General features: G+C 37.7%; 2 protein-coding genes across 3 annotated transcripts in view; one reads left to right on the top strand and one right to left on the bottom strand.

Annotated features, from left to right (window-relative positions):
• Window positions 1–517: 517 nt before the first annotated feature.
• Window positions 518–4696, top strand: LOC106139422 (uncharacterized). Its single transcript, XM_060948350.1, has 8 exons — window positions 518–1251; window positions 1401–1918; window positions 2159–2482; window positions 2678–2819; window positions 3089–3227; window positions 3488–3596; window positions 3934–4073; window positions 4550–4696. The coding sequence occupies exons 1-8, from the start codon at window positions 641–643 to the stop codon at window positions 4694–4696; spliced, it is 2130 nt and encodes a 709-aa protein (XP_060804333.1). The 5' UTR covers window positions 518–640.
• Window positions 4697–4890: 194 nt separating this feature from the next.
• LOC106141583 (sortilin-related receptor) overlaps window positions 4891–24729 on the bottom strand; it is a 37191-nt gene continuing 17352 nt past the window's right edge. The window contains exons 8-28 of one of the 2 annotated variants that reach the window (XM_060948281.1): window positions 20109–20141; window positions 18687–18950; window positions 17092–18613; window positions 16810–17008; window positions 16276–16400; window positions 15715–15930; window positions 15057–15378; window positions 14401–14630; window positions 13729–13890; window positions 13253–13419; window positions 12812–12927; window positions 12431–12654; window positions 11848–12085; window positions 9998–10261; window positions 9419–9554; window positions 9044–9149; window positions 8780–8905; window positions 8205–8341; window positions 7463–7674; window positions 6885–7070; window positions 4891–6428 (exon numbers count right to left, since the gene is read on the bottom strand). In XM_060948281.1, the coding sequence (XP_060804264.1) occupies window positions 6367–6428; window positions 6885–7070; window positions 7463–7674; window positions 8205–8341; window positions 8780–8905; window positions 9044–9149; window positions 9419–9554; window positions 9998–10261; window positions 11848–12085; window positions 12431–12654; window positions 12812–12927; window positions 13253–13419; window positions 13729–13890; window positions 14401–14630; window positions 15057–15378; window positions 15715–15930; window positions 16276–16400; window positions 16810–17008; window positions 17092–18613; window positions 18687–18950; window positions 20109–20141 (5047 nt within the window). In that variant the 3' untranslated portion in view covers window positions 4891–6366. The remainder of the gene's footprint in view (window positions 6429–6884; window positions 7071–7462; window positions 7675–8204; window positions 8342–8779; window positions 8906–9043; window positions 9150–9418; window positions 9555–9997; window positions 10262–11847; window positions 12086–12430; window positions 12655–12811; window positions 12928–13252; window positions 13420–13728; window positions 13891–14400; window positions 14631–15056; window positions 15379–15714; window positions 15931–16275; window positions 16401–16809; window positions 17009–17091; window positions 18614–18686; window positions 18951–20108; window positions 20142–24729) is intronic. The other variant, XM_060948282.1, reaches the window with a different exon arrangement.

The raw sequence follows: 24729 nt of genomic DNA, 5'->3' as shown, positions 1-24729 counted from the left end.
TTCGGATTTCTATGGCACTAAAGTCCTTTTATACCTCAAAAATAAAACCTTTTCCCCCAGGCTATACTAATCTTCATCCTAAAAAATAACGCATTCATATTACTTACTTCTTACTTACTTACTTCTAGGCTAACTCAATCAGTGTAATTTGTCCCGTATATATTTATATTATATCTATTATTTATTGTGGTCGGATATTGGCTAGGCTATTGTCATGTCAAAAGCCAATTTTCCATCATTGTCAATTAAACATTTAATTACCGTAACTCTTAAGAGTTCTTTGAAATTGATTCTCGTTCTATCTAGTTTAATTATGTATGTTATTATTGTGTCATCTGATTCACGATTCAAACTAAATATAGACTGATAAGTACCTAAATGTTTATTATATGTCCTACATTATAGGTACGTTTTAATTAAAATTGGACTAACAGACAATATTTTTTCCTCAATTGATTGTACCGACACAAAAGCGATACCATCGTTGACTGCAAATTGGAGTCACAGTGCACACGCACCGATCGACGAAACGACATAATCGACGCCAAATAAACAGCATCCATACAATAAAACCGACTATTGTAGTATCATCATATTATACTGCACATTTTACATAATTCTGCCCACAGTGCAGACGACAATGCTAGCCAAATCTTTCATTCTAATTCTAACGTCAAAAATAATTTTAGCACAGATCAGCGGTGAATTCTGGTGGTTAAGTGAAAAGTTGCCGTACGTGAAACATGTTGAAGCCCCGACAATCGAAGATGACAATGAATTCGACACAGATGAATCAGCAAAAATCATATTCAAAGACAATAAGGAGAATATCAATGATAACGCGATTACTGTGGGGGATAAGAAACATCGTAAAAGCGAAAAATGGAAAATCGAGGCTCATTTCAGAGAAGATAATAAAATCATGTTTTCAGATGAATATCTAAGCCACGATTCAAATGAAAATACAAATGTAACAGAAAGACCGGAAAAAATTAAAGACTTTAAAAAAACGCAGGCCAGTGTCCTACCTAATTACGAAGACGAATTTAAATTTTATTTTCCAGATGATTTTTTAACGACGAATGATAAAAAAAATGCCAATTCAATTTCCGTGTCTAAAAAAAAGGTTCACTCAAATAATAAAGACAAATATATAGCAAATAACATGGATATATCTGAAAACATCTGTAATCACATGGAGAAATATGAATGTTATCAGCAGAATGGTATTGTCTACAAGCATAACTACCGGTAACTTAAACATATTACTTATCTATAAAGGTACAAAAGATATTTTAGAATCTGACACGGGTAGAGATAAGATTTTTTTTAAAAAGGAGGAGAAATGATGATTTGATTGAATATCCTCTCGAATACAAATTTTTAAATGTTCCTTACAGGTTTGATGTGACATCACAATCAAATGGCCATTTGATCTGTTGTGTACTGCCTTTAATGAAAGAAGATGTATCAAGAATAATATTTCCTGGTCCTTCTTACAGTCGACAGAAAAGATCAAAACAAAACGATGGCAGAAACCCTGCTTTGAAACAGAGGGAGGTTTTGTTGAAACGGCGCTATAGTAGTTCAACAGATAAGAAAGTTACAACCCCTAAGATAGTTTCCACCGATTACGATGATGAAGAATATTCTAATACCGATCCTTACTGGAATATAAAAAATACAAATTTAAAATTGTCCAGTACAAATAATGCTGCAAGTACAATAAAATCTTGTTATCAAGACGAGGATTACGTAGTAGAAGTACCGAGGCCTGGGCTTTTAGGCGTATATTCTGATCACAGTCGTCCAGGATGGTCAATAAATGATAAGGACCCTTATGGAGGAAGTGCATATGAAGACGATGATAACTATGACGATGATTTACCTGGTTATTCCACGATTGATCCAAGAAAAGGTAAGTATTGTCTTACTATTTTTCCGAGTAACTCAACTTTTTAATAAAATAGATTTTTCAGAGTCAAATAAATTTATATATCAATTATCTACGAGGAACATTTTGTAGGTACATTTTGTGTGCATACTTACATATTCTACCTCCCGAGGTATCGAAATTTGGTAGTATACATTCATCGAAACACTTATACCCCAATCGGAAATGCAAAATAGGCAATTCTAATAATGGAAGTTATTTCAGATACCACTACATCAAAATTTCCTAAACGCGGAAAGCCCTCGAAACTTTCCACTATATCCGAGGAAAATTACAGCCCTGAAAGTCAGACAATAAGCTTCCAATCGAACCCAGACTTTCAAGTACTACAGGGTTTCAAACTTATCAATTTGGCGAGGAATAAGAACAAATATTACTCAAATTCAAAGAAGATTACTTCTGAGAGCGTGGTCGAGGAAAGCAGCGAAGAGTCGATTTTAATCGAAGCTAATTCGGAAAATCGCAATAAAGATACAAAAAAAATTAGGAACTGCGGGAAGGTCGTGGGAAATTTTGTTTCAAGGGATGGTAAGGATTTTTTTAACAATTTCTTCTTTTGTTTTTACTATTTTTTTTCTCTTTGACCGCATTATCGAAGGACGAATATGAGAAACGAAAAAAAAACGCGATTTTCTTGATGCCTGCGAGACCGCATTTCGGGTCGTATGCATCGTGTCGTGTTGTTAATTTTTTTTATGTATTAATGATGTATGTATTCTATAGGCAAGCAGTTAGGCAGTTCGGAAAATGGTTCGCATCCGTGGTTGGCACTCGTTGTGTTGACAAAGCGGCGTCAATTCATTCTATGTTACGCAACTATAGTTCATCCTAGAGCAGCACTAAGTACAGCCGACTGTATTTATGGGTGAGTAATGAGTGTGTAATTTTAATATTTTACACATGGGGGTATTTAGGGAACTCCAATGTGCAAATGAAATAAGTTGTATGAAATGTACAAATTCCTAAACACTTGCAGAGCAGTCATACAGAGACAACTAATGGTAAGTTAAATTGAAAGTGTACCTAAACTTAAATTAAAAGTGTTTTTTGTTTGAAAACAACTGTCCACTTAACGCGAACGCGTACGTAGTTTACGTTTCTCTAGTGCTATAACTGACATTTGTTCATCTACAGGAGGTCAAGTGGAGAAGTAATGGTAGTCGCTGGACTGCGAGATCTGAAGGATAAATTGACCGCACAGTACAGAGAGGCATCCTCCGTTGTACACCCACATTACAAACCCAATGACTTGGCTCACAATTTGGCGATTTTGGTACGAGAACTGTATATTTTAGCATGAAATCTTACCTCACCTCTTAGGATAACGAAATGCCAATCGCAATTTTATATGATTTAATTTATAAAGTTTCACCGTCATAAGTATTCACATCGATAACATATCACGCTTAAATAATTGTCTAGATTAACTAAATTAAACTAAGTAAACTAAATGTGCAGTCAAAATATCATTACTGTATTATTATATTTTGTAAATACAGATAGATGTACACACCAGCTTATTTAATTTCCCAGCACTGGAGTCTTCCCCTGAAGCTGACTGTGAACGTGCAACCAGCATGTCTCGGGGAGCTTCAAGAAAATAGTGAATGCTTTATCTATGGTTGGGGCGGATACGATCAAGGTACCTTTCTTTGTACTATTTGGTAAACCATTTTTGCTGTAAGAGAACACCAAGTTCTGTACGGAGAAAAATAAATAACATTTTTACTTTTATACTTTTAATAATGGACCCAGAGAAGAGGAATCGGATGCCGAAACAAATTGGAACAAATTTACGAAGGCGAACCCCAAAACCGAAAGCGCAACAGCTGAGGGCACAAGTGGAACGCAAAGATGTGACGTGTGTGTGAAGTTTTAAATAGAAAAAATATATCGAGTAATACTATACATATATATACTTAAACTTTCATTAGTATGAACTTTGACAATATGTATAATTTGAACTCTTTGTTTTACAGCCATCAGGAGTCGATCGCGCTGGCAGCGTGCATCGATCCTAAACACTCGAACTTGCAAGGCAAGGCTTTCAAGCCAATCCAAAAACCGTCAACTGCCCAGCGGCGCGTTCTGTGCTGAGGTTCAAGCCAAGGGGACTGTGGTAAACAATATTTATTGCTCGTATCGGTGATACCAAACCACCACGAGGTCCGTTTTCAGCAGTTGGTCATATACACGACGTGATACTTCAAAAGATGCAATTTCTGTAAATTAGCTTGTTAACTTTGATTTTGAAGATTGCTATTTAAAAATCATAATCTATACTAATATTATAAAGCTGAAGAGTTTGTTTGTTTGTTTGAACGCGCTAATCTCAGCAACTACTGGTTCGAATTGAATTTTTTTTTGTTGAATAGATTATATATCGAGGAAGTCTTTTAGATACATAACATCACGCTGCAACTATTAGGAGCGAAAAAATAATGGAAAATGTGAAAAAAATCGGGGTAAATTATTCATCCTTGAGGGAAATCTTCAACCTTCAATGATTCCCAAAATAAATATTCCACGCGGACGAAGTCGCGGGCACAGCTAGTTATTGATATTAAATCTGAAACCAACCAATATCTTTCACAGACCGGCATCGGCGGTCCCCTGATGTGCGAAATGAGCGGGCAACACTCGGCCACAGGAGTGGCGGTGTGGCGCAACAGCGTTCTCATACTGCTGCCGACGCTAGGCTGGCCCGAGCAGGCGTTGGACACTCTATTGGAAGCTTGGTAAATCACTCTATAATTTTTAAAAATAAACTTTGGATGGGTGAGTCCACACGTGATACAAAATTTTCTCGGGCTCCATCGTGCATCGTGAGATGGCAGCTTCAAAAATTCGTCAAAAAATCCATCAGTGTTGACATCAACATATAAAAACCATAGTATTCAAACTTGTTAGGATATAGTTTTCGAATAAAAGAAATATTTAATAATTATAATTTATTTTCTTATTTTACAATTTCGTATGCACGTTTTTGTTTCATAACCACAATTAATTTAAAAATAAAATACATGACTTTTACGATAAAATGATCGAATGACTGACGCGGCACTAAACATTTTTATCTATTAGGAACTAATCCTTAAAAAATACTACTCACGAATACAATGGGAATGTGGAGATCTACAACTCAATGCTGTTTTCGACTTAAGATTTAGTGAATAATTGTACTTAAGAAAATTATTATCTTTGGCGTCGAAATCCAAAAATGAGATAGTTATGGTCATTATTAATAAAATATCGAGTGAGCAAGCAAATAAAGTCTAAACATAACACATAACAAGTCTTACGATTTACAGCCAGTTCCCCTGTGTTTCCTTCCTCACAAATTTCCCGCGTCTTATAAACTACAATAAAAAATTGCCAAATATCCAGTATTTAGTTACAATTCACAAAATATTTGGTATCAATATTACGTACGAAAATTGTTTCTGAAATTAAAGAAATTATATTTCCATTCAACGCTTATAAGACGTAGACTTCTTTAAATAATGTACTCTTTTTGTTTTGTAACTGTGTAAACTTTTGTGCAATAAAGATATTATCAACAACTTTCCTCTTTAACCTTTGAAAAAGAAAGAGGGAGAAGATAAAACATTTCCTTTAGCAACACACGTGAATAATCCTCTGTTCACGCACGCGGATCGCGAAAAATGATCTAACACAAACCTCTCATATTCCACAAAATTGAGACAAGTAAAACACAGGCACATAAACATCTTAACACAAATTTCATAACGTAATATAATAATACTCCGGACACAAACGAATGTCCATATTTATCCCAAACTAAAGAATTTATTTATCGTTGTATCTTTTATATGACTTTTAACTGGGAAAGTGAATTAATTTGTATTTGTAGGCATAGTTATCAAAAGTCTTATTCGGCAAATCAAAAAATCTTATAAGAACAATATTATCTAGCATATGAAATAAACGAGGGTATATTATAATCAAGTAGGAATATACTTTCGTATTAATACAATCTTTCTTCATTCTATTGAATTAGATCAAAGTTAAATTGATATCGCGTGAAATAATGTGTAAACATTCTAAAGGAAATACAACGATAAAATAAATAGCTACATATAGGTATGACAAGATCACGTTAAAATTCATAAATGTTTAACTGACGTAAAAGAATATTTCTATTTCATAAACGAAATTAGTCGGGCTTCTTTGAATTAAAACACAAAAAAAATAATATAAGGAAGAGAACTGGTCAGTAAAGAAAAAGAGTTTTAAATAAAGAACATCTGGCAACTCTGGTCTTAAAAAAAAAGAACACATCTACGCACGCTTTACCTGTTTCCTTCGTTCTCATCTCTTTTCAAAATTGGAAATATCCTCTTAACGTCAGTTATCTTTATATGATAATAAAATCACATTGTTCTAGATGATTAGGCGATGACCAACGGTTCGTCGTCTGAGAAACCTTGGATCGGAGGCACGTCGTCGTCGTCTGAAATTAAATTTACTAATTTAATATTTTTAGGATAATGTTATAATCATAATTTTACTTAAATTAATAGATTTAAGTTTTAAATGTATTTTTTCATTTTCTGTTTTTATATTTAAATAATTTATCAATAAAGATATGGAGCGCAAGACATGCTTCTTTATAAAGAGCATCAATTATTATCTAAGATTACATTCCACTTATGCATGAATATAAAAATGTAATACACAGTCGCGCTATACAAAGGTCCTAAGATAAACAAAACATACATATACTTTTCCAATAATGTCTTTATTTCTCTCAAAATGATACCAAACCATGTATTTTGCGATACAACTATTGGTTTGTGTATCGCTCAATCAAGAGAAATTGCTGCATTAAAAGATATAAATGTTGATGAACCTAAATAAGAATATTGAAACCGTGACAAGAAAAAAATCTGTAAGTCACAACACTGACCATGGTCTCCGATAGTAGCCTGACCCCTCCTGTTGTCGTATCGGGTAGTGTGCAGCAGTAACCTAGCGCGGCGCTGGCGGAAGGCTACATACAGCGCCCCGCCCACCGCCGCGGCGACCAGTATACATAGCGTGGTGATCCACCAGGTGCTAGCCACAGTCATAGATTGCTCTTCGCTTTGGAGATCTGGAATTTTAAAACATGGTTGAATTGAGAAACATTTTATTGATTTTATTTATAAAAGGAAAGTTTTACAGCTAAAACAATATTCAGTTGGTACACTTATTTATTTCTTATTACCTGAATAATGTTCTACAAATTTTACTAAAAAAAACCTCATATCTAGTAAGTTAGACAAAGGATAGTGCATGGTTACCACAGACGAAGTGCACTTACTTTTATCGTAGGTGTGATACCAAAACAAAAAATCTAACAATTTATTTCACAGATCTATAACGATATATAAATGCTTTTTAAACTCTGGCCGTTTTTCTGATATATGGCATTCTCTAAAAAATATTTTTTTAAATTTCCATAGTACAAAAATCAGAGCAAAAAGGTAATAAACCTCGACTTACCCTCCATATTGATAGTATGCACTTCAGTGATGTCACTATAGTACCCTCCCGGTGAAACCGCTCGCATTCCCACATACAACGGGCCGGTGGTGCCCTGTGGCACGGTGATAAGAACCGGCGAACTATCCGCCGTCACAGTGGTCATGTCTTCGGTAGTGTGGATCAAATCATCGGGGATCTCCTTGCCCGATACTATGACTTGGTATTTAAGGCTGAGAAAAGAAATTTTAGTTGTAAATCCTGATTTAAAAAAAATATATAATAAAGATTTTAACAAAAACTAGCTAAAATAACAGTAACTGTCTCTTATAGCGTTAAAATTCTACCTCAGCCATGAAACAATGACTCTTTTCTGAGTAAGGTTCCTTAGTTTAGGGTGCTAACCAATGCTCTTACGGTAAAGGATCGTAAGGTAACCTGTTCATTTGGGCAACTGAACGTGATTGTAGTGGCCCTGATCAAATATGGGTAAGTTGTCCCTGAGAAGATTGTGGAGGTCAGACGGAAGTCGCTTCGTATAGAAATCCAGGGTCATGATCAATGGCGCACCCTGGGCTCTTCACCAAAACTCTCAACCTCTCAGAGTTGAGGATATAACGATAGGTTGGCACTAACGACAAGGGAAAGATGAATGAAAGAAGGAAAATAAATAATACTTCGAGGAAGAGAATCTCTCCGCCTCGGGATGAGCTGTACACGATGCCGGGCTTCGGTAACTTAAAGCTAGACTATATATACTGACTCGTGTCGGTCGGCGTGAGGCTGCCAGTCCACCATGACGTGTCCGCTGGGCGACTGCCACGCCAGCACGCTGCGCGGAGGGGGGATCTCGCCGCCGCGGGACGCCGTACACGATGGCCGGGCTTCGGGGATGTCCGGCTGGGAAAAAATAAACAATATATTTATTAATGGTCTTAAGGTTTACACTACACAAGGCAGTGCCCGAGACGTGTTCCATGGAAACAAAAAAAAAATATCGTTACATATAATAGCTATGGAGTTGTTACACGACCGTGCCCGTGCCAGTAACGGATTTTCAGTGTCAATCCATAGAAATGTATGTACCGATATTTTTAGACTCCAAATGGAACTCGTTCCGCTGTTGGTATTTACGCTGAAAAAATACCAACAAAAGCTAACCAAACTATTTTTTTTAAATGAAAACGAATAATGATGATAACTAATTAATTAATTTATTAATCACATGAACATGTTAGAAGCTTCAAAGTTTACATAAACTTCAGGCTGTTGTGACGTTACATCGTAAACAAAACTACCCGATAAAATAGCCCTTATAACAATAATGTTAATACGTACATGAACGCAGATGTTGTATCGACCTCCGAGCGGCAAATTCACAATGGTATGATGTAAGGAAGCGTTTGTGGTCGGTTGCAACTCGTAACGGCTGGTCTTGTGACGCGTCTCTTCCGTTATCTCCAACTGAATTCATTAGATTTATTTTAAAATGTGTTAAGTTATACCAGTCTTACTATGGTTTCCCTTGAAATATTTATTCAGGACTTGAAACTAAGTATTTTGAACATAGTGGAAACATTAAGCTCATTAAAAAATACAGACCTTATAAGTAATAGGTTCCCGTAACACATCACAGTTCGCGTCCCAATAAATGTCCAATTTATCTTGTTCTTCAGAAAACTGAGCGCGTAAGTTCTTCACAGGGGCCCTGAAAAGATTTATTCATTTAAGAATGGCCTTGTGGACAAGTGGTTGAGGCGTTTGCTTATTGACAAGCACATGATATTTTAAACTGTATTACTTCTACCTACGGGATTTAATATGATTAATGGATGGCGTCAGATGATTCGGTGCCATTGGTAGATAACTTTTAGTTTATATTTATTATTTTTAAAAAACGATTAACATGAAATTCAATTCCCTATTAAAATGTATTATTATAATAACAATATGCGTGGAAATAAAAGTAAGACTTACTTAGGATTCTCCCTGGTAACAATATCTACAAATTTAGACAGTGGTCCTCCGAGAATGCCCACAGCAAACACGTAGTTCTCGCACGCGTTCAGACCGTCCACGGTGACGTGGGTTGAATTTGTTACTATCTTCGTGTCTGTAAAACAAACGAACATTATTATTAACATATATTATACGTACGTGCCGTGTGGTTCCCGGCACCAAATAGAAAAAAGAATAGGAGCACTCCATCTCTTTCCCATGGATGTCGTAAAAGGCGACTAAGGGATAGGCTTACAAACTTGGGATTCTGTTTTGGGCGATGGGCTAGCAACCTGTCACTATTTGAATCTCAACTCTATCATTAAGCCAAATAGCTGAACGTGGCTATTCAGTCTTTTCAATACTGTTGGCTCTGTCTACCCCGCAAGGGATATAGACGTGACCATATGTATGTATGTATGTATTATACGTAAAGAATCTGCCACTACAACTAGACTTAAGATTAAGCAAGAATGGGCTTTAATACTGTGTGTCACATTGTTAAAACTTTCATATAAACCATAAAAATTATTTCAATCTTACAAAACAATCACTTACCATTAGCAAGTTCCCCAGGGCGCATGGCATTGGTGTAATGCAGTTCATACATCACGGTCCTATTCTTGTATCTATCGCCAAGGGGCGGTGACCATATCAACTGTACCGAAGTTCCTTTCTCTTTGGAAACAATGGCGGTCAGGTTCAGTTTCTCGTCTTGCTCGCCAGCCTTGCGCAAAGGAATCGTGAATGGATCGCCGAACATTTTATCCTTGAATGCTCTGATATCGATGTACATGTCTACTCCGAGTGGTAGGTTTGTTACTGGAAATGAACATTGAATATTAATTGACTGGAATTTGTGATAGATCACTTAACGATACCTAAAGCCCCCCACTTTTTAAAGGTTTAAAATGGTACCTAACATTATTTCAAGTGGTATTACTCGGAGGATCTTAATGAATAGTCTCTTGAGAATTTTTAACAACCTTCGTTAGCGGTCCCCCTGTTGACATCGACGTTCAGCGTGCTATTTCAGACCTTTTTCTTCTTTATCGACAGATTCTACTTCAGCAAAAAGTAAAACCTGCCAAACTCCGTTGTGAGTTTGACATAGCCACCATCGATATTAGTGATGTAACGAATGTTAAATTTTTCACATTCGCGAATGCGAATGCGATTGCGAATATGTATCTTCAACATTCGCGAATGCGAATGCGAATATTTTAAAATTTCAAAAAAGCGCCCTTTTTATATATGACAGGTTTGACGTTTAGTGTCGCCCATGTTTAAATTGAACATAGCCGAGCCGATATTGGTTAATTGAATGAATTTAGTCACAGAAAGTTCATTCTAAAAGTTTTGTTTCGAGATTAGTTTTATGTTATTTTTTGTTAATTACTATAGAAAAATAACTTGCAATTAAAACCAAATGTTAACATAACAAGTATTAGAAACTTTAGTTTAAAATAAAAATAATTATAATTTTGTTTTTGAAAAAAGGTTTATTTACAAATAGTTAAGTATTCGTTGTTTTGTTTTTTAAGTCTATATTTTATTCATTATGACGGAATGAAAAAATATACATTTAAAGCCAAAGGTTTTACTTAATACATTAGATATTTAAAGTTTAATAATTTTGTTTTAAGTAATTGTTAAGTTTTTTAGTAAATAGAAGTTGTAAACTTTACTTTAAAAATGGTAGTAAAGCAGTAATATACCTACTACTAAATGAATGCAAACCTTACATACCTAGTTATAACAAGGCTGATTAATGTTAGATTTGATAAGATCTCTGAAGTTCTTCACTACATAGTATAAAACAAAGTCGCTATTTTAGTCTGTTTGTCTGTATGCTTAAATCTTTAAAATTACGCAACGGATTTTGATGCGGTTTTTTGTAACAGGTAGAGTGATTCAAGAGGAATGTTTTTATATATAATAACATCTAGATATTAAATAATGGAGAAATATCTACTGTTATTTTCAGGGTTAATAATAATAGGGTTTTGATATATAAACATAATATTGATTTTTTCCGAATTTTGCACCCGTGCGAAGCCGGGGCGGGTCGCTAATTTCTTCATAAATGAGACTTTAATTTAGAATGTAGAAGTATGATTTAATAAAAATATCTAAGTAAGTGTAATCTATTGTATTATTATTTCATATGCATGCATATAATAATTTCCTTTTTGATTATTAAAAACATTCGCTAAATATTCGCATAATTTTCGCGAATGCGAATGCGAATGCGAATATTGAAAAATATGCGGATATTCGCGAATGCGAATGCGAATGCGAATATCCGTTACATCACTAATCGATATAAATAAAATACTAGAAAATCTATATAGTTTTTCTTGACTGTCTCAACCCAACAGAAAATACATAAACAAAGAAATACTTACAAGTAATATTATTATTCTTAGTAATGATCGGTTCTCTTTTGGCATACGGTAACGGCAGTCGTATTTGAACCGAATACCCTTCTACTCCTCTGATCTTGTGCCACTCCAAATAGACCGCCGATTGGTTGACGTGCGACATGCTCACGTTGACAAGATCGTCGACGTCGCCGCCGTCGTCGAACGTAAGGTACGCAACTTCGGACGATTTCGACGTAAACGCGCGATTTGTCGCTGTTAACTGTAAAAAGAGAAATCATTAGTTTTTTCCTCGTACAGGTTTACTGGAAGAGTTACCTAACGGATATAAAAAAAAATTACCTTGTAAACTGTGGTTATAAAGAGTAGCGGTGGAGCGCGGAAAAGGTTTACACCTTGTAAGACGCTCGATCCTACGATTGTATCACGCCCCGTATAAAGTACATAACATTTAAGCGTTATATTTCATGACTTGCCCAACTTTAAAATCCTGACTTACCCATACATGTTGAGTCACGATCGTAAGTGCCACCGAGGATGCTTTTTGTACAGGTTAAGATGAAACAAGAACTATCGCCAGGAGGAAATAGAAGATTACTGAACTCACCCAGAAAGAATATTTCCTGTCAGGCTTGAAGAATCCTTTGATCGTTTGCGTGATAGTGTCACTATTATTAGCCAGTATGACTGTAGATATAGGCGGTAGCGGCGGAGCGTAATACAGGGTGTAGGATTGTATTACGCCTCGTGGTTCGGTAGGCTTGTCGAAGATGACCAACACACGACTGCCGATCAGCTGACGAACGGTTAAGTGAACTGGTGGAGAAGGCACTGGAAAAAAGATTTAAAGGTAAAGCTACCAGATTATACGTGTAGTCAACCGCATAACAATACAAACTCCCATTAAAATTTATAAAAATTCTTGTTTTAATGATTTTAGCTGAATCCTTAAAAGATACTAATTTATATTTACATATATTATACATACCTCCTTCGCCAGTAGTAGTGTTGACAAACTTCATGGACGCGTAAGTCCTGTTTGATTTGCTGTCTTGAATGTAGAAAGTCACGTTATAATTTGTGTATGGCTCCAAATCCGTAAACCTGTTCAAAATAAATAATATGGAGATGCTTAAATAGTCTCAATAAATCTTGAAAAAATATTATCGTTAATTTTAAACACGTCGAAAATATTTTTTCATTCTTACTTTTTGTACAAAAATAAGAATAAAATAAAAAAAAATGAAGATTTATGAACCATTTTTTTTAATGAACGTTTGTTTTGAGCTGCTCAACTGCCTCATTATAATTATATTCTAAATGTTGAGTCTATACGAAGGTGGGACGCCAGTTGTTCTTGCGGCGAAGATGGAACCGGGACAAATACTTGAAGGAACCTCTGTGTTAAAAAAACAGTCAACATTCTAACCTGTACACACTATCATGCGTCCACGACATATTGCGCCACACACCATCAGAGACTTTGGCTATGGACGGCAGAAAACTGTAGAGAACCATCTTCTGTTGCGCCATCCAGCACGAAATCAGGAAACTGGTCGAGTTAATTGAGGACTGGTCCACGCCGACGCTCAGGAACTAAAAGAACATGTTTTTTCAGAAAGGTGATCTCCAGTACTTGTAAAATAAAATTGAATATGCATTCAGCAAAAAAAAAAGATAAGGCAATCTGTAGGAATGAAAAGAGACTGTGTTCTACAGGTATACCCTCAACTCTCTGAAAGAGAAGCCCGAGGTGCACCTTTAACCATGATCCGATTCTAGTGAGTCAGGTTTTAGGTGAAGGGACTTCCACCTGACCTCCGCAACACATCCAGTTGATTGTATAGGTTTCCTCAAGATGTTACATCTTCACCGTTAAAGGATCCTTCTACATTCTTTTCTAACCTGATAAACGTGTGTGGGGTCAGTGGGCGAGCTGGTACAGTTCTTCTCGTCAGTGCCGTCGTAGCAGTCCTCGCGGCCGTCGCACACGTGTCTCCGCGCGATACATTGCGCGCCCTCGTCACACGGGAATTGGTCGTCGGGACAATCCGGTTCTAGGGTGTGCTATTTGTTTAAATTAATTGTTAAAACATTTTAGAGTAGGACAAGTATATCTATATCTTTCTACTAAAGAGTAAGCGATGAAGAGAAAGTGAATTACATACTTATTGCGAAAACCATGATCTAAGTTAGGTAGACTACGGTTTTCGCAATAAGTAATTCGCTTTCTTCTAGTGTGTGTATTAAACTATTTTAAGTTCACATTTCTTCTTTAAAACTGGAGTATGTATGGTCTACTTTCAGATAGATATTTGAAAAAGAAACCCGAAAACTGGCTGATAATAAAAGAATCCCTTAAATAAGAAAACGTATTAATTGCCAGCCAACAACTAACGATTCTATATTCAAATTCACTTCTCCAAGAGGCGTACAGTGCATCTCGTCGCTTCTATCTGCGCAATGGGCTATACCGTCAGATAGTTGTTCGTCTTTAACACAGCCTCTGCCACAGGCACAAGGCGCAGAGTCAGCAAAAAAAAATTACAAGCCACAAGATTCTAAATTCAAACTCACCCCTCCAATAGGCGTGCAGTGCATCTCATCACTTCTATCTGCGCAGTGGGCTATACCGTCGCATAGTTGTCCATCTTTAACACACCCTCTGCCATCGGCACAGGGAGCGGCATCCGCCGGACACGGTTCGGGTTTCGGCCGGGGCCGGCGCCGGTCACAGCTGACTTCGTCTCCCCCGTCCACACAGTCGGCCATGCCGTCGCATACCCAAGGCAGGGGAATGCAAATGCCTGGGAAATTGAGATATGAAGTTCTATTTATAACAAATCTAGACGACGCTTCCATTAAGGAATTTTAATGAAGACATGGAATTAACACTACTTATAAAATGTAAATAAAGGAAGATGCACATAACGTCGTAGGAAAACTAGCAAATATTTCGCACAATGCTTGCAGACTTCTAAAATTCAAAAATTCAAATACACTAATTGAAATGCTTAATATTTTACATACATACATACATACATAAAATCACGCCTCTTTCCCGGAGGGGTAGGCAGAGACTACCTCTTTCCACTTGCCACGATCTCTGCATACTTCTTTCGCTTCGTCCACATTCATAACTCTCTTCATACAAGCTCGGCGGTTTCATGTAATATTTTACATGACATTAAATTATAAAAAACTTGTTTTTCCAAGTAATAAAAATGACTCACCATTAGAACACGTAAACTGGCTCTTCTCGCATTTACTCGGCAACGCTTTCGGCGCCGGCGTAGTGGTGGGGGTGACTATATCGCATCCGATCTCATCGGAATGATCCAGACAATCCCCCACGCCGTCACACCGCCACCAGTACGGCAGACAATTCCCGTTGCCACATTTGAACATCCAATCGAGACATGTGCCGTTGTTCTCGTGGAAATCTAACTTCTCGGTCGTGGGTTGAGGAAGGAGCTTCGAGTTGTTATTGGTCCCGTTGCAGTTTTTCTCGTCAGAAGATTCTACGTCGCCGCAATCGTTCTCGTCGTCGCATACCTGACGAGAATAAACGTGGTTTTAATTATAAAAATAAAGGTGGTATATTTGACAAATATGATAAATGCGAAAGTTTTTAAAGAATATGTGGATGTGGGGATGCGTGGATGTTTATTTGTTACTTACTCTATCACTTAAAATGAACTGGACGAATTTTGATGAAATTTGGTACACTAGTAAAGTATAAAATGGAATAACATACTTAATAAGTTATTTTTTCCCAAGGTACCCACGGGAGCAAAACCCCAGGACGGAGATAGGTTTGATTAAATAAAAAACTATATAGGTGGGAATACAGAGGAGACTCCCACTACAGATTAATTCAGAACATCTCACCCAAGACTTGAATATGCATTTCCCACTGGGACATCTGAACATGTACGGCGCGCAGGTAGAATGCTTGCATTTGTCGTCGATCTCATCTTCGCCGTCCGGGCAGTCGTCTTCTCCGTCACACACCCACGAGGTGGGAATACAATGGGAATTATTACAACGGAATGTGTCCGCCAGACAATTCACGCTGCCTGCGCCGAATGGCTTAGATTGAATCACCTGTTGATAAAAAAGGGTTAGTTTTCCTACAAATCATTTAAAAAGATATAACAGTTTACAATTAATATTCTCCGACTATTATTTTTCATTCACTTCATGCTAGTATTAGGATACTTCACTTCATGCTATGATGCAGGATAAGGATACGTTGACCTGACTTATTGCCAGAATATCCTTATTAATCATTTCCTTTCCTATTGACCTTGACATAACCATTTCTTCATTCACATCGCATCATTCCACTAAATTGTACGCCGATTATACTCCTTTCACTGCTTTCATGCCTCTTGTTCCACACTCAACTTTCACCCAAAGAAAGCTATGAAAATTTACAATATAACTTACACTACAGTTACGTTCATCTGAGCCGTCCTTGCAGTCGTTGTCCCCATCGCACATCCACTTCTTCTCAATACACTGGCCATTGTCGCATTGGAACTGATTGGTGGAGCAGTTGTGTTTCAGGCAATCTGTTAATAGTACAAATATTCGTAAATTCAACGTTTTTCAATTATCTGAGTCCGATTTTATAGTCCTAGTCGCATACCTAATGGTTTATCCGAACGAATATAAAAATAAACCTTTCTTACATAAGGATGAGATTCTGTTCTACGTAGCAACGTAGCTTACGAGCCAAATACAACTAGTCGCAGCAAAATTAACGAAAATTGGCTGAAATAGTCTCCATGCTGAAAGATGAACCGAAGTTATGACTAGCGGGTCTATGAAGGATCTTTAAATAGTAGTGGTCTTATCTTCTATCGCTTTTCTCCCACTTTAAAGATAGAAAGGTAGGGAAGGAAAATAAGACATATGCTTTACAAAAGTTCGTAAATAAACCCCTTGGTCGTGGAACAGTGTCTATATTGTAATAGTTACCTTTTTCGTCGCTCATATCTTTACAGTCATAATCGCCATCACATTTCCAGTGTGGAAAATAGCACTGCCCGTCATCGCACGCTATCATGGGGGGAGAGCAGAAGCAACCAATTTCATCGGACATATCACCGCAATCGTTGTTGCCATCACAGCGCCATGTTGATTCTATGCAGCGGCCAGTCTTACAGGCGAATTCAGTCTAAAAATTTTAAAAAATATTGTCTAAATCTCACTCATAGCCAAAACAATCATAGTATTTAAGTAAACGTATATAAATCTTACCGGCCCACATTTATCTCCTGGTTGTTTCGGGCACGTCATATTCGCCGAAGGTTCCTCTCCGAACGGACACAAACATTTCCCGTTTGTCATCGTGAAGCCATCCGGGCATAGACAACTGAAGGTCCCCTTCGGACCACCCAGGCATAGAGCATCACAGTGATGGTCGGTTCCACTGCAAGGATTCGTTCCTTGTTGCACGAAGTGGGCAAACACCTTCACGTCCATCAAACCCGTGAATGAATTATTTATGGTTACAATATCCGAACCTGCGTTTTTATCGGCGCTAAAGATAGACCTCGCTTTCCAATCGTCCCAGTACATTTTACCCTTCAGAACTGCTACAGCAAATGGATGAGAAACCCTTTCGTCGTTCCACAGAATCCGTTTGAAATGCTGACCGTCCATATCGGCGCTGGCGATGTAGTCTTCCATAGCGTCCACCCAGTAGATCCTTTCGGACATCTGATCTATGGTGATACCGTTGGGCCATTGCACTATGGGCTTAGTAAACAACTTTCGCACATTCTTACCGTCCAAGTTTGATCTAGATACGGATGGATTAGTTCTGTCCCAGTCGGTCCAAAATAGATAACCAGCCTTAGGATGAACAGCGATGCCTCTCGGTTTCGACAAAGCTTTTTGGTCTAAAATTGTTACTCTCATTCTACCCTCATTTGTCAAATCTGTCCTAATCGCCTCAATCTTCTTTCTCGTACCATCTACGAAGAATAACACGTTTGAAATCCAATCCAAAGCCATTCCTTCAATGCTTGCCAAGTCCGTGTCCACAATAATTTCTACCGCAGTACCATTGTTAAAGCATTGACGGCAAATTCTATCCAAATCTATATCAGCCCAATACAGACAGTTGTTTTTCATATCAAATTCTATTGCGACAATGTTTTTCTGATCTGTGACTGGTATAACGGTAGAATTGTCCATCAAATCTATGCGAGCGACTTTATCTCTCAAGGCGACTATGAGGAATTCCGTGGGCTCCGCCATCGGGCACGGAACGTTGTCTGGAGCGTATGGAACATAGGGAGTGGCATAGCAAGCGTCGCCATCTATCTTCCTGTATCCTTTAGTTAATTTGTACGTTTTGCCAGGACGACAATCGGCAGGAATAGCATATGGATCGAAGTTTACGGTCTTATTGCGGATGCATTCGATACCGGAGCGCATGAATCCGAAATCACATTCGTAATCTCGTCTACTACATTCACAGACTTCTTTGCTGACTGGCCGATTGTTATCGATGCCGTTGTAGCAATTCGAATGAACAAGTCGTCGCTGGAAGGTTTCTCTTACGCCGAGTACGCACGAAACAGAAGAATTCGGGGACGGTGTCCAGAATTTGTAGTCTTCCGCGGTACAGTTCCGCTCGAAAGTGTTTCGAAGATCTATTGTTATGATTATCCACTGATGCTGTTCATTGGCCGAACCGAACATCGTGAATGTGGTAGTATTCTCTCCGGGCTCGGTCATCAGCCCGTATATGCGTAGGTCATCGGCGTTGAACCTAGAAACAAACGCGGTCATTTGAAACATTATCTAACAGGCGATAAATTTATTTTATAGCGACATTGACTCACTGATAAGAGTTCCATTCAATGCCTTCGTTGGTCGAGTACAGTATCCTTCTCGTTTCGCCCCTGGACTTGAAGTATTTGACAGCAACGAGGACGCCTCCGTGATCACCGTAGTTGAAGAAGTAGTAGTCTTTAAGGATTTTCTTCCATGTAAGACCGGCGTCTCTACTCAGGTATACGCCTGGGATGCCTTTGAGAGACTTGCCCATTACACCAGTGGCCATTATTATGCCAGGTGCGGACTTAGAACTCATGATACTAGCGGACCTGAGATGAAAAGAGAAATTTAATTTAACTCTTGGACCAGATACAGTCTGTATGTAAAACAAAATAAGCTTGAGATTGAGTATTATTTTATTAATATGGAAAAAACAATGAAATGAGTGTGGAACATAAATAAACTGTGCCTGGATTAACAATAACAAAAACTCAATTAATCCTCTTTAATCTGTCATATGCAACGGGATTAAAAAGTATTGAAGCCCAATGCCGGGGATTACTTGTTAAAAGATAATTGTTTATCTCTGTGATCGGTATATATCATATTTCATGCTATGAAACAGGAAAACATTTTTTTAATTTGAGTCCTGATATATTTATTTTCTAACACTATTTATGACAAAAGGTTACACATTTACTGCATAAATTACATTTTTACTGCATAAATTAATTCACCTTGAAAACATTTTTTGAACAACATTAAACATGTTCACAATAAGCATTTGGTTGAAGAACTAACATCTATTCAAAACAACTGTCACAATCAAATAAATGTAAGTGTGAATTGCGTTGATGGAGTTAACAAAAATCAAAACATGGTAACTAAATTGCAATTAAACACCATGCAAAAATGTGAACACAAAATTGGTTAGCGAGAAACAGCTGCACTTGATAACTTTCGGTATACCTTTAGTAAGTTTGCAACACTATAAGATATAAAAAAATCTATATTTTAATTCTAATAATCTATTATAAAAAGTACACAAACTATAAATTTATCACGTCCACAACGGAAACTTCTTTTTATAGAGTTTTATCACAATATCGATTTAATATCCTATAATAAATATCACTGTTTCATTATTCGGTATCAATGCATTGAATTGAAAATGATAAGGATGAATGTATTGAGTTAAATGTTATTTGCGATCAATTAGGGCTAAAATTATGTAAACATCCAACAAGAACAACAACAACAAAGAAGAAAAATTTGTAACACAAAGTAATCCAATAGGGATCGATAAAACTTTACTTACTATATTAACTAGTAAACAGTTGCCAAATTCAAAAATAGAACTACACCTCTTTTAAGTCAAGACCAAGAAAAAAAAAGATTAAAAATATTTAGGCTCTTCCATAATAATTTTAACTTATAGTGTGCATTCTAAGCAGGTATACCGAATTCGCGCCTACTCTACTTCATACCTTACACCATCGGCAATCACTTTTCCTGTGGCGCTGTAACAATATAGTCCGTGAGCTTGACACACTTAGCTTACCAGTAGCGGAAATGAGATAACAAATTTGCGCGAAAATTACAAGCGACCTTTTGGTTTCGAGGCCAGTCTCCTTTGTAAGGCAACTTGAGGTGATAGTACTATTACGAATTTAGGTTCTCACTGGAGTGGAACGTCGAGGAGCAACGATTTTAATATACGTACTAAATTTGGGCGTACACAAAGAAAATTAATAAATAGTGAAATTGAGTGTCAAGTAATTTGCCGAACCCATATTCATTTTACAGATTCAACTACATGTCTTTCTGTGGCTGTTGTAGGAGAAGAAGGGGCAAAGGCAGAACAACATCTGAATCAAAAGGGTACCCAACACGGTGGTTGGACAAAGACCATAAAAAGTTTAAATAGAAAGCCAAATCTTTCTATCGCATAAGTAACACCATACTGACTTAAATGCTCAAACATTTAAGTCAGTAAGAATTCAATTTTATACCGATATTTGGAAAAAATCTCATCGTATTAATGTAACAACTTAAACACTCTAAATATATTATCGTACGTCCTGTTATTTTTGAAAGGCAGGCCTCGTAGCGTGGCACCCGCGACGCCGTTTTTATCGCGCGAAAAACTATCGCTGTACTGTTTCAGATCAAACGCCTAACTAAACTACTACACGGTTTTGATGATATTTCGTCAGAGATAGAGTTGACCCTGAGAAAGACATATGATTTTATTGCGAATAAAGAAACCACGCGGACGCAGTCTCGGGCATAAGAAGCTAATTTTTGTGGCTGTCCACGAAACGCTAAAAGCATACAGCGTGCAAAGCGCACTGTTACATCCTGCTAATGTTAGTGATAGTGCTGACAGAGCAAACCCTTCAGGCTTGCTCATCACCCCCTCACAGCGCCTCAGTCCTGAGCGTTGCTCTCATAGTCAGTCCACATTAGAACCTCTTGCAGAGCGGTTGCCTCCATAACGTTATAAATCTATCCAATAAGTAAAATAAGTTCATGTACTTTTATCCAGTGAATAAAATTAAGTTTCTTTAAATAATCTTTTTTTAAAAAGGCATTCAACGCTGTCCGCGTAACATTTTGGTGGCAGCGGTGGGATCCGACATCGTAAACCAGGCCCGCTCGTGGACTCACCCCCGGATCCCGTAAAATCCTAAATAAATCCAAAATAAAATAAATAATCCAGTGCAGTGAGTGTAAAGTGCTACTGTGAAAGAAAATATCCTGTTGAGAGAGATCTTGCAAGTGATCTGTCTATCCCGTGGTTGCATCACTAGCTGCAACCCCCTACCCTTAAGCGAAGGGTGCTCGTATCCAGCCCTTTGCCCTGTTCAACCCGGTGTCGCGAAGAAGACAAAGGGACCTATTACATCCTCTACTCCTCATAGTCTGCAGCCTGTTTCGCTACCAACATTACACCTCGAGAAGACATTCATCCTGGAAGACATCCTTGCTCAAATCCAAATCACGCTATTATCCTGAAAGAAACAAGAAACAGTAAGCTGAACTACATCGGTATGTTCCCGGCCGCCGCCGTCGCGTTCTTATCAGTCGCCCACATCCTGTGAGTAGTGAGTCTTGGTCATTGCTTTGTTTAGTCTAGACATAACATTTTATTGCTTGTTACCTTAGGGTTCTGTTAGACTTTATTTTTTTTTTGTGAACCAAAAGAGTTATTGTATCATAATAGTATTATCTTATAATGCCAAAAGTGCCTAAGGTTGAGGAAGGCGAGCTATCTCTTAATATCCCTGATCTAACCGCTAGCGATACGGAAGAAAAATCAAAATCCGCCCCCGGCTCTCCTCGTATCACAAGAAGAACCACAGCCGCTCTCGCGATGTCTACTCTAGAATTAAATGTTCTTTTCAAATTTATTAAATCATACGATGGTAGTCGGGAGACCCTTAATTCATTCTTAGTTAATTGCGATAATGCCCTAAATTTAGCTACCGAAATTCAGAAACCCATTTTATTCAAATTCATCTTAAGTCAGTTAAATGGCAAAGCCGAAGTAGCATGTTCTATAAAAGAATTTCTATCCTGGGAACAACTAAAAGAATTCTTAAAAACCCAGTTCAGTGAGCGTAAACATTACTCACATCTTTTAACCGACCTTCAAGAAAATAAACAAGGTCCCCAAGAAACAGTTAATGTTTATGCTCTGAGAACGGAAACATATCTCTCTCAATTACTTACCGAAATATCACTTTCTACCTCTAAACCCAAAGAGCTCCCCGGTCGCACCGCAGCCATGGAAGACCTGGCACTTCATCACTTCGTAATGGGGCTCCATCCCCGTATATCCAACATCGTTAGATGCAAATCTCCCAAAACCCTCAATGAAGCCATTAACTTTGCGATTTCGGAAGAACGTATCCAGCAAACAATATATAAACGTTCCCAACCTGATACTAAATCCAACTCTAATAATCAACAAAGCAATAAATTTAAGCCTAATAATTCTCAAAAACAATCCTATTACTCAAACCAACCGCAACCAAGAACCTCCAATACAATGACGCAAGGGGCCTCCTCTAGCCTATTTTGCCGTTACTGTAAATTATTTGGGCACGATCTATTAAATTGCAAAAAACGGGAATTTAATAATAACCGATACAAAGTGAATCAAAATCCTCATTCTAATCATGGATCATTTAGGCCACCCCCACGTGTGAACTTCCTCGAACAACCTGATGAGGAAGAAGGTCACGATGAAGTAGACCTCCAACCTAATAATGATTTAAACGACTAATGGGCTCGCGGCGGTGTCTCGCGAGTCCCAAATCCAAATCATTACCTAGCACTAATACCTTTCAAGACACCATCTCTGTATCCAAGGGCTACGACGCGGGTAACCAGCCCCAAACTAACGCCCATATCTCTGTATCCAAGGGCTACGACACGGGTAACCAGCCCCAAACTAACGCCCATATCTCTGTATCCAAGGGCTACGACACGGGTAACCAGCCCCAAGCTAACGCCCATATCTCCGTATCCAAGGGCCACAACACGGGTAACCAGCCCCAAGCCAGCGCCCATAACTCTGTATCCAAGGGTCACAACACGGGTAACCAGCCCCAAGCTAGCACCCATATTCCAAAATCGAACTCCTCTTCCTGCAACAAACGCATTTATGAAATCAACATAGATACAACCAAAAGGCTATTGCCTCATGTCTTACTAGAATCCCAAATATCAGATATTCCATTATCACTACTAGTCGACTCAGGATCTAGCATATGTTTAATTAAGGAATCCAGTATCCAAAATAAAATGAACTTAGTTAAAGAATCAATCAAACTCAAAGGCATTGACCCCGGTGATGATCCAACCCAAACCGAAGGACACTTTCAACTCAAACTAAAATTAGATAAAAGAAAATCCATCTCTTACAAATTTCATGTTGTAAAAAATATTAACCTACCTTACGATGGTATTATTGGTACCGATCTTTTAACAGCTTTTGGTTGCAAAATCGACTATACTCATGATATATTAAAAATAGGACCTTTAAATGTTAAATTACATTTCTCAGAGCCATTTTATATTATTCCACCTCGGACAGAGGCTGTCGTTGAATGCTCTGTTCAGGACACAGACCTCAAGGAAGGCATCATTGTAGACCAACATATTTCTAATAATATATTAGTATCCAACTGTATTGTGAAAATCAAAGATAATAATCGCATAAATCTTACTGTAGCTAACATTTCCGAAAACTACGTTAATGTCAAAACAAATTTAAAACTTAATGTACAACCATTATTCTCTGAATCTTATCCCGTCAATACCAATTCCCAAAGTACATCTACAAGAACTAAGGATGTAATAAATTCATTAAGGTTAAATCATTTAAATCTAGAAGAGAGGGATGCCCTCGTAGAGCTCTGCTCTTGGTATTCTGACATCTTTCACCTACCTAACGACCAACTCACTCATACCCCTGCAATCCAACATCAAATCAAAACTACTTCCGATATCCCAATTCATACCAAATCTTACCGATTTCCGGAATGTCATAAAAAGGAAGTAGAAAAACAAATCGACAAAATGCTCGAACAAAACATCATAGAACCTTCTTCTTCTCCCTGGAGCTCACCGATATGGATAGTTCCGAAAAAATTAGATTCCCAAGGCCAGCGCAAATGGCGCATCGTAATAGACTACCGAAAATTAAATGACATCACTATCGGCGAAGTCTACCCTATACCACAAATATCTGAGATTTTAGACCAATTAGGAAACAGCAAATACTTCACCACACTCGATTTATCCTCTGGTTTTCACCAAATCTTAATATCTCCTGAAGATGCACCTAAAACATCGTTTTGTGTGCCTCAAGGCCAATTCCAATTTAACCGTATGCCATTCGGACTGAAAAATGCCCCATCTACCTTCCAAAAACTTATGAATAATTGTCTTTCCGGTCTTCAGGGTACACGCTGTTTCGTCTACCTTGATGACATCGTTATCTATAGCTATGATCTTCCCTCACATATCGAAAGTATAAGAGCTGTCTTTGACAGAATCCGTAAGTTCAACCTGAAACTTCAACCAGAAAAATGCGAA

The sequence above is a fragment of the Amyelois transitella genome, chromosome 15 (assembly GCF_032362555.1).
Source record: "Amyelois transitella isolate CPQ chromosome 15, ilAmyTran1.1, whole genome shotgun sequence".
NCBI classification, from domain to species: Eukaryota; Metazoa; Arthropoda; class Insecta; order Lepidoptera; family Pyralidae; genus Amyelois; species Amyelois transitella.
Note: the sequence above shows the minus strand (reverse complement) of the source record. Positions and strands in the feature narration are given on the sequence as shown.

Coding starts and splice junctions, on each gene's coding strand:
- LOC106139422 (XM_060948350.1), top strand. CDS start 641: ATGCTAGCCAAATCTTTCATTCTAATTCTAACGTCAAAAATAATTTTA. Junction 1,919..2,158: donor CACGATTGATCCAAGAAAAG/GTAAGTATTGTC, acceptor AAGTTATTTCAG/ATACCACTACATCAAAATTT. Junction 2,820..3,088: donor ACAGCCGACTGTATTTATGG/GTGAGTAATGAG, acceptor GTTCATCTACAG/GAGGTCAAGTGGAGAAGTAA.